Source organism: Labeo rohita, unplaced genomic scaffold, assembly GCF_022985175.1.
Source record: "Labeo rohita strain BAU-BD-2019 unplaced genomic scaffold, IGBB_LRoh.1.0 scaffold_431, whole genome shotgun sequence".
In the NCBI taxonomy this organism is placed as follows: domain Eukaryota; kingdom Metazoa; phylum Chordata; class Actinopteri; order Cypriniformes; family Cyprinidae; genus Labeo; species Labeo rohita.
Window position 1 is genome coordinate 1 of NW_026129349.1, and position 17939 is coordinate 17939.

At 34.6% G+C, this 17939-nt stretch overlaps 1 protein-coding gene across 1 annotated transcript in view; it reads right to left on the reverse strand.

Annotated features, from left to right (window-relative positions):
* Positions 1–5: 5 nt before the first annotated feature.
* LOC127160693 (deoxynucleoside triphosphate triphosphohydrolase SAMHD1-like) overlaps positions 6–17939 on the reverse strand; it is a gene marked incomplete at its 3' end in the record, with an annotated part of 39981 nt that continues 22047 nt past the window's right edge. Inside the window, exons 9-16 of the mRNA XM_051103344.1 lie at positions 3531–3622; positions 3037–3149; positions 2639–2778; positions 2412–2441; positions 810–911; positions 629–733; positions 212–349; positions 6–95 (exon numbers count right to left, since the gene is read on the reverse strand). Coding sequence (XP_050959301.1) covers positions 6–95; positions 212–349; positions 629–733; positions 810–911; positions 2412–2441; positions 2639–2778; positions 3037–3149; positions 3531–3622 — 810 coding nt within the window. The remainder of the gene's footprint in view (positions 96–211; positions 350–628; positions 734–809; positions 912–2411; positions 2442–2638; positions 2779–3036; positions 3150–3530; positions 3623–17939) is intronic.

Sequence of the window (17939 nt, forward strand, 5' to 3'; positions counted from 1 at the left end):
CTACAGCACTTCAGTTGGGACACATTCAAATTAGGATGGTCACAACTACACTTGTAGTGATTGCCCTGGAAGAACTTGTCTTCATAGAAAATGATCTGTAAACAAATAAAAATATTGTGTAATATATTAATTCTGCTAAATTGCAGCTAGAAACATGCACTGAGAACACAACCATTAACTGTGAATATCATACACAACAAATCATACACACATTGCAAGTGAGCCCAAAGTTTGATTTGCACCACTCCTTAAAGCACTTCTCAGCCTCCTCCACAACTTTCCCATCAGTGGTGTCACAGTACACCCTAACAAGCTCTTCACTGAAGTTATCTGGCAGCAAACTGGACACCTGCAAATGAAGGAGAAACCAGAAACAATTACTTTTCTATTGATAGGAAAAATGTAACAAAAACATGAACTGACTAGTGGAGGTTAGCACAACACTGTAGAGCCCCTAAATTAAATTTTAATCTCAGATCACCATTGAATAACAACAGTCAGTCCTTCTAATTCTGTCTGAACTAATCCTGTTTGTTTTGTTATTTTAATTTGTTTATATAATTTAAAAACTGATTAAACTAGAATAATTAAAACTGTACAAAACATGAATAACTTGGTGTGAAAGCACCTGATAATCTTCAATACATGAGGCATTTTTGTTGTCCCTTTTGCTGTAGAAATAAATGTTGCTAAATGTTTTTTTGCCCTTCATCCCATGATCTAGATCAACCACCTATGTAAAAAGGAGATGAAAGAGTTAGTTTGTGAGAATATGGGGGCAGGTGAGAAGTATTTGCAATATAACTTACATAAATTGAGAAATGGTCAGCATTCAGAGGAACAGCAGGGTTAGTACCGTTGTACTTCTCCACTGCCTCTTTCCATGTTTTGTTCAGCTTTTCCAGCATTTTCTGATTTGAAAAAGTTAGGGGTTAGTCAGATATGTATCCACATTTTGACTCTAATGCAGAAAAAGTTCACAAAGCAGTGTGAGGAACAGGTAGCAGTAAATCTCAGCCACAGTGCTGGCCCATACACGGTTGTGATGCACGGGTCGGGTATTTTTCCAACCCGCGGGTCCCGCTTTTATGAAATTATTTGGCCCGCCCCAGCCCGCCCCGCACCACTGTATCTATTTTTCCAACCCGCCCCGCCCCGCACCCGCGACCATAAATAGACATACTAGGCATTGTAATTCAAATAAAAACAGCCTTTATTTCAGCCTGAAAGTGCTTGGAAACATCGCCCTGTAAACTGGCAACAACATATGATTATGAATATGAACGATAAATCAGGTCATATTAATAACAAGATAATGATACACATTTTAAAAATTTACAAAGCAGCGTTTGTAATCTAGGCTAAACAATTTTTTTATTTTAGATTTGTATAGGGCAGGCCTACAGTTTACAGCCTACGCTAAATAACCACTGACATTTTTTTTTTTTTTTTTCATTTATCACATGGAAATGTTCATTTAGCGTTTTTACGTTCACTGTGCAAAAAAATAATGGCATCCACTGTACCGGGGTTTAATCTATTTCGCCTGGACTCCAGCACCCGGCCAGCAGAGCTGAATGTGCGCTCGCTTGATGCGCTTGTGGCTGGGATACAGAGAATCATTTTTGACACCTTGGCAAGCACAGAAAAGGCGATTGACTGCGACTTTTATTTCTTTGTTCTTGTTGTGACTGGCAGCGGTAGCTGCTTGGCGCTTTCGTGACTTGTCACGTGACCTTATCAAAGAACTTAATAAAATATGAAAATAGATGTTCCCAAATATTTAATATAGGCTATAGGGAATTGCACGCAACATACATGGATTTTTTATTTAATTTTGTTTTTAATGACCCGCCCCAACCCGCCCCGCAAATAAAGTGACAATTTCTTTACCCGCCCCAACCCGACCCGCGGGTTACCCGCGGGGTCCGCGGGTTACGAGACGACCCGCGCATCACTAATACACAGTAAAAAAACAACCTATAGAATCTACTCAATAAAATTTGATAACAATTTGCAGTCAGATTGTTTGGGTAGATTCTATCCTATATATTTAAGTAAAGAATAACTAAATTTAACAGCTATGACAAACTAAAAAAAAAGTAGGTAAACTTCAACATTACTTGGTATTGTTTATCAACTTCATCACAGCTTGACACCCATCGCAAAAAAATAAATAAATAAATAAATAAATAAATAAATAAATAAATGAAATCTATTTCAACTTAACTTTAAAACATCTCTTTCTTTATTAATTGATTAATGTTTATATTGAAACATCTTTGTAAGCACTGGAAGAGAAGTAACAACCCAACCACTTTGATCATTTCTGGATACTTATACAATATGAAATAATAAATAATGATTAAAATCAAAGTGCTCTGTTGTTTCTATGACTTTTTGGAACTTACTGTTTTGCTGCTTCTTTGGCGAAGAGTTATCTGCCAAGTTAAAGTAAGAAAAGAAAATAAAAGAAAAGGAAAGAAAGAAAGAAAGAAAGAGAAAGAAAAAGTACTTAGAGATCATGTTTTTACAGTATATAGTCCCCTCAGTACATTGGTTGCCTGTATAAGAATAGTATGCCACACGATAGAACTTTTTGAACTCAAAAGGGGTTTTTTGAACCCCCAGAACTGACCTTGTATTTGTTTTCTTCCATTATCCGAGCTTCTCCCACAAACTTTGGCAGTTCTCTACTTAAAAAAATCCTATTTAATGTGTTTTGAGCGTTCTTCAGGTAAGGAGAACTGGAGGACAAGATCTGCTCGAAGATCCCATCTGATGGAGGAGAGAGATGATTATTGTAATTCAACTGTTTTTTTTTTTTGTTTGTTTGTTTTTTATGGATAAAGTCTACTCAGGCTATATGCAAACAATAAATTCAAGAACAGATTAAACAGATAATATGTACTGCATTAAACACAAAAATAGCGACATACCTTTTCAAAATAAGTAATTAGATACAAACAATATTTAAAATGTGATTGTGAATGTGTATGGTTTTTCTTTTAGTTCCATCTTTTCATTTCACCTAACCTGTGAGCTTGGTGTATTCAGCAACATTTTTTATGGCTGCAGAAATTGTGAACATATCCTCTGGTTTGTCTTTATGAAGGTCACGATCAGCTTCTATGAGGGCTTTTGAAAATCTAATATACAACAAAATAATAGTCAAATCAATATTTCACACATGTGTGAATAAAGAATGCATTTTGTTTATAAGGCCTAATATTGAGTTGACGTGACCAACCACTACCGATTAAACAAAGCTGAACAGGTTAAATAAAAAAAAAAAAAAAAAAAAAAAACAGCAGCATGATGACTACCAATGAAGATCACATTAACTGTTTCCTAATAAATGACTGCTGTTCAGTAATCATGCCTAATAGCAATTTAATCACTTCATCAAACACCTATAAAATATCCTGCACTGAGCAATAACAATGAAGATACATAACCATGTCATCTTCACTGTTGTTTGGTATCAATTTGTTTTCTAACCGTATCCTTTTAATGATGAAGAAACTCACTGGATTTCGATGATGTTGCCAATCTTGTGCTGGTAGGCCTGGCGATGGAGAGTGTATCGAGTGCGAAACATCTCATTAATATTATCAGCCTCCTGTGAATGAATGAATGAATGAAGCATCAAACTGGCAATATTGTGCTTATTGTTTGCCCATGTTTGTCTCTTAGTAACAATTCAGTCATTTATTCAATGCTATTTGTTTTTGGTTTTGTTCTTTGGTTTCCCTATAGCTGATCATATGTATTAGTGATGTATCATTTAAGAGAAATTTGAATTTCCTGTTTTTTTTTTTTTTTGTTTGTTTGTTTGTTTTTTTCTTTTTCTTTTAATGACTGGTTGATTATTAAAGACACCTGACGATAACAAGTAGAATCACTGAATGAAAAAAGAAACACTAGAAACTCCCTGGCAGGTGTGTTGAGGCAAGTTGGAGCTAAACCAAGGACCAAGATCAACTTTGGGCACCCCTGTTTTTAACCTTTACAACTAGAAAAACGCAATAGCAATTGAAATTTAAGAAAATCAAACCTCTATTGGATCTTGCATTTTATATTTTTGTTATCACGCCATTTCGTAATAAATGTTCTGCTCTGCTTAGCAAACTTAGCAAACAAAAAAGTCCTGTAACGGTCCGTGTAACGGTTTGCAGTTCTTTGTTCAATTTGCACCATCAAAATTAACCAGATAAAAATTGGCTTCAAACTTTCATTTTCCGTTTTTTTTCAAATACCTCACAAACGAATAATCGTCTCTCTGTTTAATTTTCTAGTCTACAAGTTTAGGTTGTGGCATCCGAATAAGATTTTTGAACAAACATAAAACATGACTCCTTATTCTGATTTTCCATTTTTTTGTGTTTTGCGCTCGCGGTTGGTCCGTACACTGTAAAAAACAACCTATAGAATCTACTCAACAAAATGAGGTAAACTGAGGTAACTTTTTACACTCAGTTTGTTTGGGTAGATTCTATCCTATATGTCTGAGTAAAGAATACCTGAATTTATCAGCTAAGACAAACTAAAAAAAAGTAGGTAAAGTCTACACAGCAAAAAACCGAGTGTTAAATGTTAACTCTCCCGGGAGTTTGAGTCCATACTCAAGAGTATTAAAATGAACACTGAAGCAGTGTTAGAGTTAATGAGGTAATTAAGTGATTCATTGAGTGATGATTGACCATTATTAAAGACGCCTGATGTTAATAAGCAAAATCACCAAAAGGAGAAAATCTAATTTTGTAAGTCACCATTATAGTGGTGAGTGTTAGCATTAGTTTAGCTCTTTACCAGTAACTTCTTAATATTAGATTTTGTTTGGGTGTTGTAATTGAGTTATAACAGACAAACAAACCAGAAGAAATGAGATTTTGTGGTTTTGAATATGCTTTGACAAAGTCATTAAGTAGCGATCAGAATAAGTAAGTTGTATTTTGTTTATGTTGGTTTAATCAGACAGGTGTTTCTGAAATTTATTTGACCAGAAAAAATATAAACAATTTTTAGATTTAGACACACAGACATCAACAATCAGCATGAGAATCACAACAATGGTGACCAGCGGATGATTTCCGTGATGTTTAGAGTTGATCTGTTTCTGAATATGCCGTTTGTCACCATTTTTGAGATTTATATGCTGATTCATGATGTCTGTGTGTGCCTAAAAGAACAACTTATAAAAGTTTTTTTGATCGGAGGAGCTTGTAAGAAGTCCATTCAGAATGTAAAAAAAAAATTCATGCTTTATTATTTTTTTGCTGCTGTGAAACCACAAGGCATTTGTAATAAATAAAGAATATAGAACTCTAAATTATTTCAATGGCTCAAATTAAAAACAGAACTATCACCATCGCATGACTTTTGCTCTTTGGCTTGTCTAGCTAGTTTAACTAAACAGTTTAACAAACGCTAATGGTAAAAAAAAACTACAGGTCAAGAGCCCAACTAATGCTAACACTGACCACTATAATGGTGACGTAAACATGTCTTCAGGTGTCTTCAATAATTTTCAATCATCACTCAATGAATCACTTAATTACCTCATTAACTTTGACACTGCTTCAGTGTTCATGTTAACACTCAAATAAACTCCCGGGAGAGTTCATTTAACACTGGGCTTTTTGCTGTGTAGACTTTACCTACTTGTTTTTAGTTTGTCTTAGCTGATAAATTCAGGTATTCTTTACTCAGACATATAGGACAGAATCTACCCAAACAAACTGAGTGTAAAAAGTTACCTCAGTTTACCTCATTTTACTGAGTAGATTCTATAGGTTGTTTTTTTACAGTGTATATTTATGCAGCCTGGTGGCCAGTCTTTACTGATCGCACATTCCACCAATAAGAGCAGAGTGTGAAGGTTGACTTTGTGCACCCAATAGCTCAAACATTGTACCCTGAAGGTGGTGCCGTGTATTAGGATGATAATGCACCAATACACACAGCAAGACTGGTGACAAGAATGATTTGATGAACATGAAAGTAAAGTTAAACATCTCCCATGGCCTGCACAGTCACCAGATCTGAATATTATTGAGCCACTTTGGGGTGTTTTGGAGGAGCGAGTCAGGAAATGTTTTCATACACCAACATCACATAGTGACCTGGCCACTGTTCTGCGAAAGGAATGGCTCAAAATCCTTCTGGCTACCGTGCAGGACTTGTATTTGTCATTCCCAAGATGAAATAATGCTGTATTGGCTGCAAAAGGAGGCCAAACACCATACTACACTGTAAAAAATTACACTGTAAAATAACAGTAATTTACTGGCAGCTGTGGTTGCCAGCATTATACTGTTATTTTAAAGCTCTCTACCGTTAATTTACAGCTCTTCATTTTTACAGTATGTTACCGTTATTATACCATGTGGTAACTCATTTTATTTTGGAAACCGATTGCTTCAAACCATTTGAGTTTTAAAAAAACTATTGTTTATATGGTGTTAGTACAGTGAACTTATTTAATTTGAGTCCACTAAGAACAATATTTCTTAATATAAACCCACAAACACTTAAAGTGTAATAAAGAAGCAATCGTCTTTTACTCAAATCTTTATAGACTGTCATTAACAAAAGCACAAATTTGTGTTATAAAGTGCTTAAAGAGATTGTCACTATATCAGCAATTCCACAATTATTGTCTTTAAATAAAGCAGCAAAACATCAGTGTTTGTGGCTCATCATTGCCTGAAGCACAAGCTCTACTCTCCAGCACAATGGAGACCCACAAAACTAAATTAAACTGACAGATTTCTCTTGTACAAAAACACATCAGTTAGACACAATCAAATATTTACTGTCCTTACCAGTTAATGACTTTCCATAATTGTTTTTCTATGAACATTCACTAATATTTTAGTGAAAATAACTTGATTTGCTCGGTAAATCTGACTGTTATGTTTTACAGTATATTACTGTTTTTTTCTTGAATTAACAGTAATCAACTGGCAGCTCGGTTACCAGCATGTTACTGTTTTTCTACAGTGTGTTGCCGTAAATTAATTACAGTTTATTACTGTTAAATTACATTTCATGCTGTTTTTTTTCCCATCATACATCTTTAACCCTTTAAAACCCACAGCAAAATCCTCAGTTTTAAATGAACACTTATAATGTGTCAACACTACAGAGTGTTTGAGTAACACTGAATTAGTGCTGAAGTTAATGAGATAATTATATGATTGATCACGTTCTGATTGAGCATTAGTGATGAACACCAGCTGTTAACAAACAAAATTGCTGAATGAAAGAATAATACAAGAACAACTGACTTCAGCCACAGCCTTAGATGACATCAACTGAAATAAAAGAAGACATTAAATCTCTCAAGATCTGATTAAACTCCTAAAACAGCATTAGCAGCTTCAATTATTACCACACTGACTTTATTTCTGTCAGACGTCTACAGAAGAGAGTTGCAGAGGTTTAGGTTTTTTTTTCTTCTTTCGCTACCACGGTGGAGATCAGTGTTTACTTTAGTTGGGCTGTTGAACCTTGACATTTTAAGGTTAATTTTAGTTTAGTTGTTGTAATTGTGTATGTTTATAACATGCTTGTTATGACAAAAAAATGTATATATATATATATATATATATATAAAAGACTGCAAAGAAATCTGGAATTGTTTATGGTTTGGTAATAACACAGGTTTTATCCAGTGTGTTTTCTTTTATTGAACATTGATGTGATGTGAAATAAAAAAATAAAAACAACTGGGGATACAGGTATAAAAAAGACCACTCATTAAAAAAAAAAAAAAGTTCTGTATATTTTAGATACACACATCAAGAATCATCGTATGAATCTCAACAATGGTGAGAACAAGTCATGGGTGAGGTTTTGTAGTGTGCTGATACCCAGCATGCATTGCAGCATGAAGCTTTCGATTGTCACCATTGTTGAGATTCATATGCTGATTGTTCATGTCTCTATTTGAGTATAAATGCTATAGTAGTTTTAAATTTTAACTATTAAATCCTTCTTTTCTGGTTCCCACATTATCAAAAGATCTCCTGCTGTAACATACTTTGTGGAAAAAAAAAGCAACAACAAATAAACACACACCCAAAAATAAACTCTTAATGAGTCTTACAAGACTCAGAACCAGCTCAGTAGTTGACATTTATGCCCAACTAGACATAGCTGACATCAACTGACCAGCATTGCTGTAACTAATGCATCAAAACCCAGTTACAGCAAATATATGTATGTTTTAATGTCAAGAGTCAGGAGCCCAATTAAAGCAAACACTGATCTCCACAATGGTATCGTCAAACAAAACAATAAAACATCATCATCTAAACATCTGTTCATTCTCAATAAGATCTTCTATAGACATCTGACAGAAATAAAATCAGTCTGGTTAGAAATGCATGAAGTTGGTAAAGCTGTGTGTTGAGTTGTTTAAATGTTCAGTTGATTTCATCTAAGGCTGTGGCTGAAGTCAGTTCTATAGTTCTTGTGTTTGTCTTGTTTCTCTTTCAATCAGTGATTCTGCTCATTAACAGCAGCTGTTCATCAGTGTCTGAAGTCACTCATTAGTTTTCATTATCTCTGTAAGGTGGACTATATTAGTAAACTCATGTAGGGAATAGTGAATGAGGGTGTAGAGTTTGATTTTAAACAGTCTCTGAGTGTCGATTTTGAACGCTGTTAATTCACGATACATAGCAGCAGGCCACTTTTTCGAAAATGACAAATAATACCCAGAATGCACTGTTTTAATGGAAAACAGCATGTTACTGTCAAAATTTGGCCATTTTTTACAGCAATTTTTAACAGTGTAATTGTGGTCTAAACCCAGGTGTTTCAGTTTCACTGTCCAACCCCTGTACATTCAGAGATAAGAGGTGCATTTTCTGCTCTTAAGGTCCCATTCACCAAGATACCTCCTTTACCCCCACCCTTGAATTTATACATTTACTATAATGATGAATAAAGTCAAGTCCTGCCCTATAATTTTTCACATTTTAAAATGTGAAAATGTAAAAACTGTTTTACTCTTAAATATGTCAAAATACGCAAGTTAGCCATAACGGTTTGCAGTTCTTTGTTCAATTTGCACCATCAAAATTAACCAGATAAAAATTGGCTTCAAACTTTCATTTTCCCGTTTTTTTTCAAATACCTCACAAACGAATAATTGACTCTCTGTTTAATTTTCTAGTCTACAAGTTTAGGTTGTGGCATCCGAATAAGATTTTTGAACAAACATAAAACATGACTCCTTATTCTGATTTTCCATTTTTTTGTGTTTTGCGCTCGTGGTTGGTCCGTACCATTACCGCCGGGGGGAGGGGATGGGGGATTAGTTTACAGCAGGGATCCCCAAATCTGGACCACGAGATCCACTTTCCTGCAGAGTTTAGCTCTAACCCCAATCAAACACACCTGAACATGCTAATCAGTGTCTTCAGGATCAGAGGTGTATAGTCCAGGGGTCAGAAAGTAGAAGTCCTGCCATATATTTGTTCCACCCATGAACTGATGAAATGATTTCACCGGAGGTGGAACCAAGTCCTTCAGTTCAAGTCACAAGCAAGTCTCAAGTCAAATACCAAGTCCTCAAAGAGTTAAAGGTAATGAGATAATTAAGTGACTAATTAAATGATGACTGTGCATTAGTGATGAACACCTGCTATTATTGAGAATTACAGAGGATTAGATGTTGATGTTTTATTGGTTAAATGATGCTACCATCATGGAGATCAGTGTTTGCTTTAGTTGGGCTCCTGACCTTTTTTGATAATGCAAAGTAATTTGCTTCTAAGCAATTGCATTATTGTTTCACAGCAAGTGTTTGCACATTTCTGAATCACAAGCTTTTGGCAGTAGATTAGTCATCATATTTTGCTTTTGAATCATATGACTGATCATAATGTAAGGTTGTGTAGATTTTGAACAATCAGTCCTGTGAAGCTCAGTATTCAAGTAGTTAAAATTTTATACAAATTCTGTTGTATGTAAGGCACAAGGTATTTTAGCTCTTGTTATATTTAGACACACGCAGACATCAAGAACCAGCATATGAATCTCAACAATGGTGACAATGAACAAAATCTGTAATGCTGCAATGCATGCTGGGTAACACCATTGTAAAAATGGCCATCATGCACTGCAGTACGAAGAATTATTGTCACCACTGTTGAGGATCATATGATAAGTGTTCATGTCTCAAAGCTTGAGCTGCTGTAAGTTTTCTCCCCAATATTTCTGCATTATAGTGCCATTTGTTAAATATCACTTTTCTTCAGTTCTGTGAAAATTTTATGTTGGTCTAAAAACCAAAAAGTAACTATTACATGCAAAAAACATGCTACCTAATTTGTTATCACAAGCTTTTGATTCAGCAATGTGTAAACACTTGCCATGAAACAACATTGCAATTGTTTAAAAGCGAAAAACTTTGAATTATAAAAAAGGGTCAGGAGCCCAACTAAAGCAAACACTGATCTCCATGATGGTAGCATCATCTTAACCAATAAAACATCAACATCTGATCCTCTGTAATTCTCAATAACAGCAGGTGTTCATCACTAATGCACAATCATCATTTAATTAGTCACTTAAATGTCTCATTACCTTTAACTCTTCGAGGACTTGGGATTTGACTTGAGACTTGCTTGTGACTTGAACTGAAGGACTTGGTTCCACCTCTGGTGAAATCATTTCATCAGTTCATGGGTGGAACAAATATATGGCAGGACTTCTACTTTCTGACCCCTGGACTATACACCTCTGTTCAGGATCATTAGAAAATCACAGGTAGGGGAGTTTGATCAGGGTTGGAGCTAAACTCTGCAGCGCATTGGACCTCCAGGGTAAGATTTGAGGAACCCTGGTTTACAGCCTGCAGCGGACCCAGAGCGCTGCCGCTTTATGTATAAGCAGGGTGCGATTTGCCGGTCTATGCATCCCTGCCTCTGCTGAATTATTTTTATCCCTGGTGGGGATAAAAACATCCTGCGAACCTGCTTCTAAGTCCCGATCTAAAACAAATGATTCGCAGTACAGGCTTTAAAGTCCCGTTTTGAATCAAATGATTTGCGATACGCGCGTTAAAGTCCCGTTTGAATCAAATGATTCGCGACACGCGCTTTAGAGTCCCATTTGAATCAAATGATTCGTGATACAACTCATCCATATTTTTGCCTTCTTGTATGAAGTGTGTCTACGCCCAGTTGTTGGCAATGACGCAGATTGTGTAGCTTCTTCTGTCAAGAGCGCGCACCGCCACCTACTGTTCTTAATCTATTGTTAATCTATTTATTAATCTAGTTTATTCTGGGTCACAGCCCTGCAGTGTTTATCTTAAACCCTAGTTAAACACACCTGAAAAAAACAGAGACAGTGCTGAAGGTCAGCTAGATCTTCAAATATAAATTAAAATGTATCTAACATGAGCATATATAAAAATGAGAAGTGAATTAATAGAACATAAGGCACTTGCATTGGTAGGTTTTAAAGGGTTAAAGATGTATGATGGAAAAAAAAAACAGCATGAAATGTAATTTAACAGTAGTAATTTAACAGTAATGTAATTAATTTACGGCAACACACTGTAGAAAAACAGTAACATGCTGGCAACCGAGCTGCCAGTTGATTACTGTTAATTCAAGAAAAAACAGTAATATACTGTAAAACATAACAGTCAGATTTACCGAGCAAATCAAGTTATTTTCACTAAAATATTAGTGAATGTTCATAGAAAAACAATTATGCAAAGTCATTAACTGGTAAGGAGAGTAAATATTTGATTGTGTCTAACTGATGTGTTTTTGTACAAGAGAGATCTGTCAGTTTAATTTAGTTTTGTGGGTCTCCATTGTGCTGCAGAGTAGAGCTTGGGCTTCAGGCAATGATGAGCCACAAATACTGATGTTTTGCTGCTTTATTTAAAGACAGTAATTGTGGAATTGCTGATATAGTGACAATCTCTTTAAGCACTTTATTACGCAAATTTGTGCTTTTGTTAGTTGATGACAATCTATAGAGATTTGAGTAAAAGTCAATTGCTTCTTTATTACACTTTAAGTGTTTGTGGGTTTATATTAAGAAATATTGTTTAATGGACTCAAATTAAATAAGTTCACTGTACTAACACCATATAAACAATAGTTTTTTTAAAACTCAAATGGTTTAAAGCAATCGGTTTCCAAAATAAAATGAGTTACCACATGGTATAATAACGGTAACATACTGTAAAAATGAAGAGCTGTAAATTAACGGTAGAGAGCTTTAAAATAACAGTATAATGCTGGCAACCACAGCTGCCAGTAAATTACTGTTATTTTACAGTGCAATTTTTTACAGTGTAGAATGATCAATGTTGGATAATATCAACAGTTGTGCTGCCAAATATTTTCTGGAACCTGTAATTTTTTTTTTTTTTTTTTTTTTTCAGGATTCTTTCATGAATAACAAGTTTAAAAAGTACAGTGTTTATTCAAAATATAAATATTTTATAACAAGGTAAATTATTTATTATTAACTTTTAATAAACTTTTAATTATTAACTTAATACATCCTTGGTGAATAAAAGTATTAATTTCTTAAAGTAAAGTAAAAAAAAAGAAAAAAAAAAAAGAAACAATAAAAATGTACTGACCCCAAACTTTTGAACGGTAGTGTATATTAAAGATGGTTCTTATTAAGGTTAATGTGATTCAGTCAAGAACAGTGAGCTATTTTTTTGTTGTTTGATTAACATTTATAGCGTGCTCAGCGGCTGCAAGTTTGTTTGTTTGATTTAAGTCTGAACTTTTTAGATCAGGGTCAAGTGCCCTATTTCCTAAATATTAAGATGTGGAGACCAAATATAACACTAATGAATTTTTCATATTTGTCATAACATCACTACATTATATTCTGCACTCTAAAAACAAATGGTGCTATATAGCATTAAAAGTGGTTCTTTGGCCCGTAATCATAGGGGGAACCACTTTTAGTGCTATATAGCACCTATTTTAAAAGGTGCTATATGGCACCTTTGTCAAATGGTTCTATGTAGAACCATCAGATGTACCATACACAGTTAATGAGATAATTAGGTGATTAACAAAGTGATGATTGATCATTATTGAAGACACCTGATGTTAATAAGCAGAATCACCAAAGGAGAAAACCAAAATTTTTAAGCAACCATTATAGTGGTCAATGTTTGCATTAGTTGGGCTCTTGACCCTTAAATCTTTAATACTAGATTTTGTTCATGTCATCAGGTGATTATGTTTCAACATATTCATTGTTTGATGTAAATCACCTAAAGTCTAATCTGTAAGTTACGCTTTTTTTTTTTTTTTTTTTTTTTTTGCTTATTGTAATAGCCTTGACAATCCACAGAAGATGAAAAGATTTTTATTACAACCTGTTCAAAAAATGTATTTCACCTAGGCACACATAGACATCAAGAACCAGCCCATGAATCTCAACAATGGTGACAAACGGCATATTCAGATAAACAGATCAACTCTGAACTCTCATAATTTATTCATGCCGCAATGCATGATGGGAGTCATGGATGAGTTCTGATTGGCTACAACATGCTTTTTGATGGTCACCGTTGTTGTGATTCTCACACTGATTCTTCATGTCTGTGTGTCTAAATTAAGATCAACTTTTTTTCATCATCTGTCTGATTATGGCAAAACTGATTGATCTTTTGTTCACAGTTTTTTTTTTTTTTTTGGTAATCTGTAAGGAAATTCTATGTCAAATACTCAAGTCACTATATGATCAAGCACAGTCAATGCCATCTTGTTGACTTTTGCTCTTTGCTTGTCTGGCTGCTATAACTCAGTAATTGCAGCCAAACAGAACCTCATATTGATGATTTAAGGGTCAAGAGCCCAACTAATGCAAACACTGACCACTATAATGGTTGCTTAAAAATTTTGTTTTTCTCCTTTGGTGATTCTGCTTATTAACATCAGGTGTCTTCAATAATGATCAATCATCACTTTGTTAATCACCTAATTATATCATTACCTTCAACACTGCTTCAGTGTTTATATGTGTCCACACTCAGAGTGTTAAATTAACACTGGGGATTTTGCTGTGTATAGCATTTTATTACTTCAACAAAAATGGTGCTTAATAGAAACAATCATAGGGGCTTGTACACTCTAAAAAAACGCTGGGTTAAAATAACCCAAATTGGGTTATTTTGGTAACCCAACGCTGGGTCAAATATGGACAAACCCAGCGTTGGGTTATTTTAACCCAACTTGTTGGGTTAAATCTTTGACCCAACACTTTGGGTTGTTTTATTTACCTAAACTATTGACAAAAAAAAATACTACGTTGCTGGTTGAAAACAAACCTGAAATATTTAATAAAGAAAATAAACAATAATCAAAGAGAAGGAGGGTCGAGTTTGGCATCTATTGTTTTCAAAATCATCTCCATCATATGTTGAAACGCCTTCGCCATGGCTGGACTTAACTCAAGATCGTCGCTAGCTTCAAAAAAGATTGTGGCCAAAAAGATTCCAAAGACATAATACTATGATCGCATAGCCAAAGCCGTGGGGTTGCGTTCTACATGAATGAAAAATTTAAGTAATTGGCTGATTGGAGTGGTAGCTTGTGAAAACCGCTGTTACTCCCTGTCCGCCATCTTGCGCCTCTGCCAAGAACCTCTTCTTTTAAGTAATGTTTTTAAAATTAAGGTTGTCAGTGGGATCTCAAACACCTGTCTGATTAAACCAACATAAACAAAATACAACTCACTTATTCTGATCGTTACTTCATGACTTTGTCAAAGCATAATCAAAACCACAAAATCTAATTTCTTCTGGTTTGTCTGACTGTTGTAACTCAATTACAACACCCAAACAACATCTAATATTAAGAAGTTACTGGTAAAGAGCTAAGCTAATGCTAACACTCACCACTATAATGGCGACTTACAAAATGAGATTTTCTCCTTTTGGTGATTCTGCTTATTAACATCAGGCGTTTTTAATAATGGTCAATCATCACTCAATGAATCACTTAATTACCTCATTAACTCTAACACTGCTTCAGTGTTCATTTTAACACTCTTGAGTATGGACTCAAACTCCCGGGAGAGTTTATTTAACACTGGGCTTTTTGCTGTGTAGACTTAACCTACTTTTTTTTTTAGTTTGTCTTAGCTGATAAATTCAGGTATTCTTTACTCAGACATATAGGATAGAATCTACCCAAACAAACTGAGTGCAAATTGTTACATCAGTTTACCCCATTATATTGAGTAGATTCTATAGGTTGCTTTTTACAGTGTAGCGCTTGGCTCGTCGAGTAGGGGGAGTGGCTTACTCTCTTAACTGTCACTTGATTGGATAAAATCAGTAACCCAATGTTGGGTTACACAAAAACAACCCAACACAACAACAACCCAACTAAATGACCCAACAGGCTTAACCCAGCAGTTGGGTTAAAAAAACAACCCAACATTTTTTAGAGTGTATTACTACAATAGTAGTAAATATATTTACTACAATGGCAAAATGTCTTGAATCACTTTTATGCTTTTCTAAGGTCAAAAGGTCTTATGTGGGAAATATTTCCTTATGGGGGCCTTAGGGGCAAAAAGATCTTCAGGAAATACACTGTATGTTAATGTTATTTTTAATCCTTTCCCCAACTGAAGAGTTTAAGAGAGAGTTAGAGATCCTTATTCAGAGGCTTAACAGGTTCTTTGTATGGCAGTGATGCTATATAGCACCTTAACGACCCCAAAGAACCGCTGAAGAACCGCTGAAGAACCAGACAGGGGCTTGACTGGTTCTTTATACACTAACGGTGCTATATAGCACCACAATCACACCAAAGAACCGCTGAAGAACCGCTGAAGCACCATTTTTTTTCTGTGTGTATAGGTTTAATGCATTTGCAGACAATGCAATTACCTTTTACTCTCATATAACTGCATATTCACTGTTTTAGAGAAGAGTTTAGTGGGTTTTCATGAAAAAAGCTAAAATCAGAACTGAAAACAAACACTGGATTAAAAACAAAATCCCAATAAATGTCCAAAGAGTGATTCTGTCAAAGCATTGATTGTGTTATGATGATATCTTTCATCATTTACATCTATTTTTGCATTTGATGTTGATTTGATAGGAATTGTTACTTATTATTGCCAGCATACCAACTGAGAATTTATTGCAATTATTTTCAAAATTTGACATATGACATAACAGTGATCTTTTATATGAAGTCTTTAGAGCCACAGGCTATGATATGTTGCACTGTAAAAAAAAATAACGTAAAAAAAAAAACAGTGAAATGCATGGCAGCACAGGGTGCCAAACGTTTACCATTAATGGAAATAACGGTTAAAGACCGTTTTTTTAAAAACTGTCAGTGACTGGCAGAAACAGCTTCTAAAGAAAAACTGTAAAATTGGTCAAATATCCTAAATTTTCTTAAATATTTTTTTTCTTTTTTAAAATTGTTATTTTACAGGTATTGTCTGGATTATCACCATGAAGCATTTTCTGTGAAACTAGGTTTTTCTGCAGTTAACTACTAGCTAGTAATAACACTAAACTAACAAAAACAAACTATCACTGCATCAATACAGCTAGGGATGGGTAGATCGACACCTAGTGTCGACACACGTTTCAAGTTTTCGACACACTAGTGTTCCGAAACAGTGTTCCGAAGCATTGCTCGAAATGAGGCTGTCACGTGATCTTTGAAAACGAAGCTTCGTTACCTCACTGACACGTTACGCCAGGCTCAAATGCAAAGCACATCGATTGCGCTGTCCCATACCCGTTATTCATTTAGTGCAGTGTTATAACTTTATCGGTCATCGTGCATTTGTATGTAGTTTTTTTTTTTTTTTTTTTTTTTTTTTTTTTTTTAATTCATTTATTTATTTATTTATTTTACGTGGTGTATCCTTGTTAATTAAAGTACTACTATTAAAAAACAATGACGTGTGATTGAATGTCTTTTGTCTGAATGAAAATTTAAACACCTTTGACAAAAGGTATATTAATTATGTATATATATACAATATATATATATATAATTAACAAATAATTGCACTTGTATTTGTGCATTTTTTAACAATGTGCATGTTTGTGTTCTATTGTAAAGAAGACACAAAAATAGTGCAATGAAAAATTACGTTAGTTTAATCTATTGGCGTATTAAACACATACTTTGATGCAAGTAAAAAATAAAACATAAAGCCTTTGTAATTGTATTGTGCAAAATACAAAACATTTTGGAAACTCTATCGCTGCACACACACGCCACCTTGCTAATGACATATGCTTATAAAATTCACAAATAAACCTTACAATAACACCCCAATGAAGAAAACATCTAAAAAACACAATTTGTGTAAGAATTTTTACTGACCACCAGATGGCATAGTACATCAGCGTAGTTTGTTGTAAAAGCCTCACCGCTTCAAAAGCCTCGTTTAGCACATCCTTAACTACAGCCTTTAAATAAAATGGCATACAACATTACATCAATGTTTCATTGTGTTCTCCTGGACTAAAGCACATGCTCTACTCTTCAGCACAATGGTAACCCAATAAAATCGGACAACAGAAACCCTTTAAATCCCACAAGAACATGAAACACTAACAGATCTGTCTAGATCACAGCATCTTCACCTAATACGAACCAGTCTGACTTTGTTTGTTTCATACAAAACTTCTTATTGAGAATTAACTGCGGTTTAGATGTTGATGTTTAATTGAAATTAATAAAGTTTGAAGTCACCGTTGTAGAGATAAGCATTTGCTTTAGTTGGGCTCTTGATTTTCTTAATCCTTTTAAAGCCCTTTCTTTTCGCCCACTGAATGCTGTAGCTGTGCTTTTCTAAAGCACATTTGTTAGATTAAAAACAGCAAGAAACCGTCTGATCAGACAAAGTTGGTTATGTGCTGTGCGTGATCTTGTCATCAT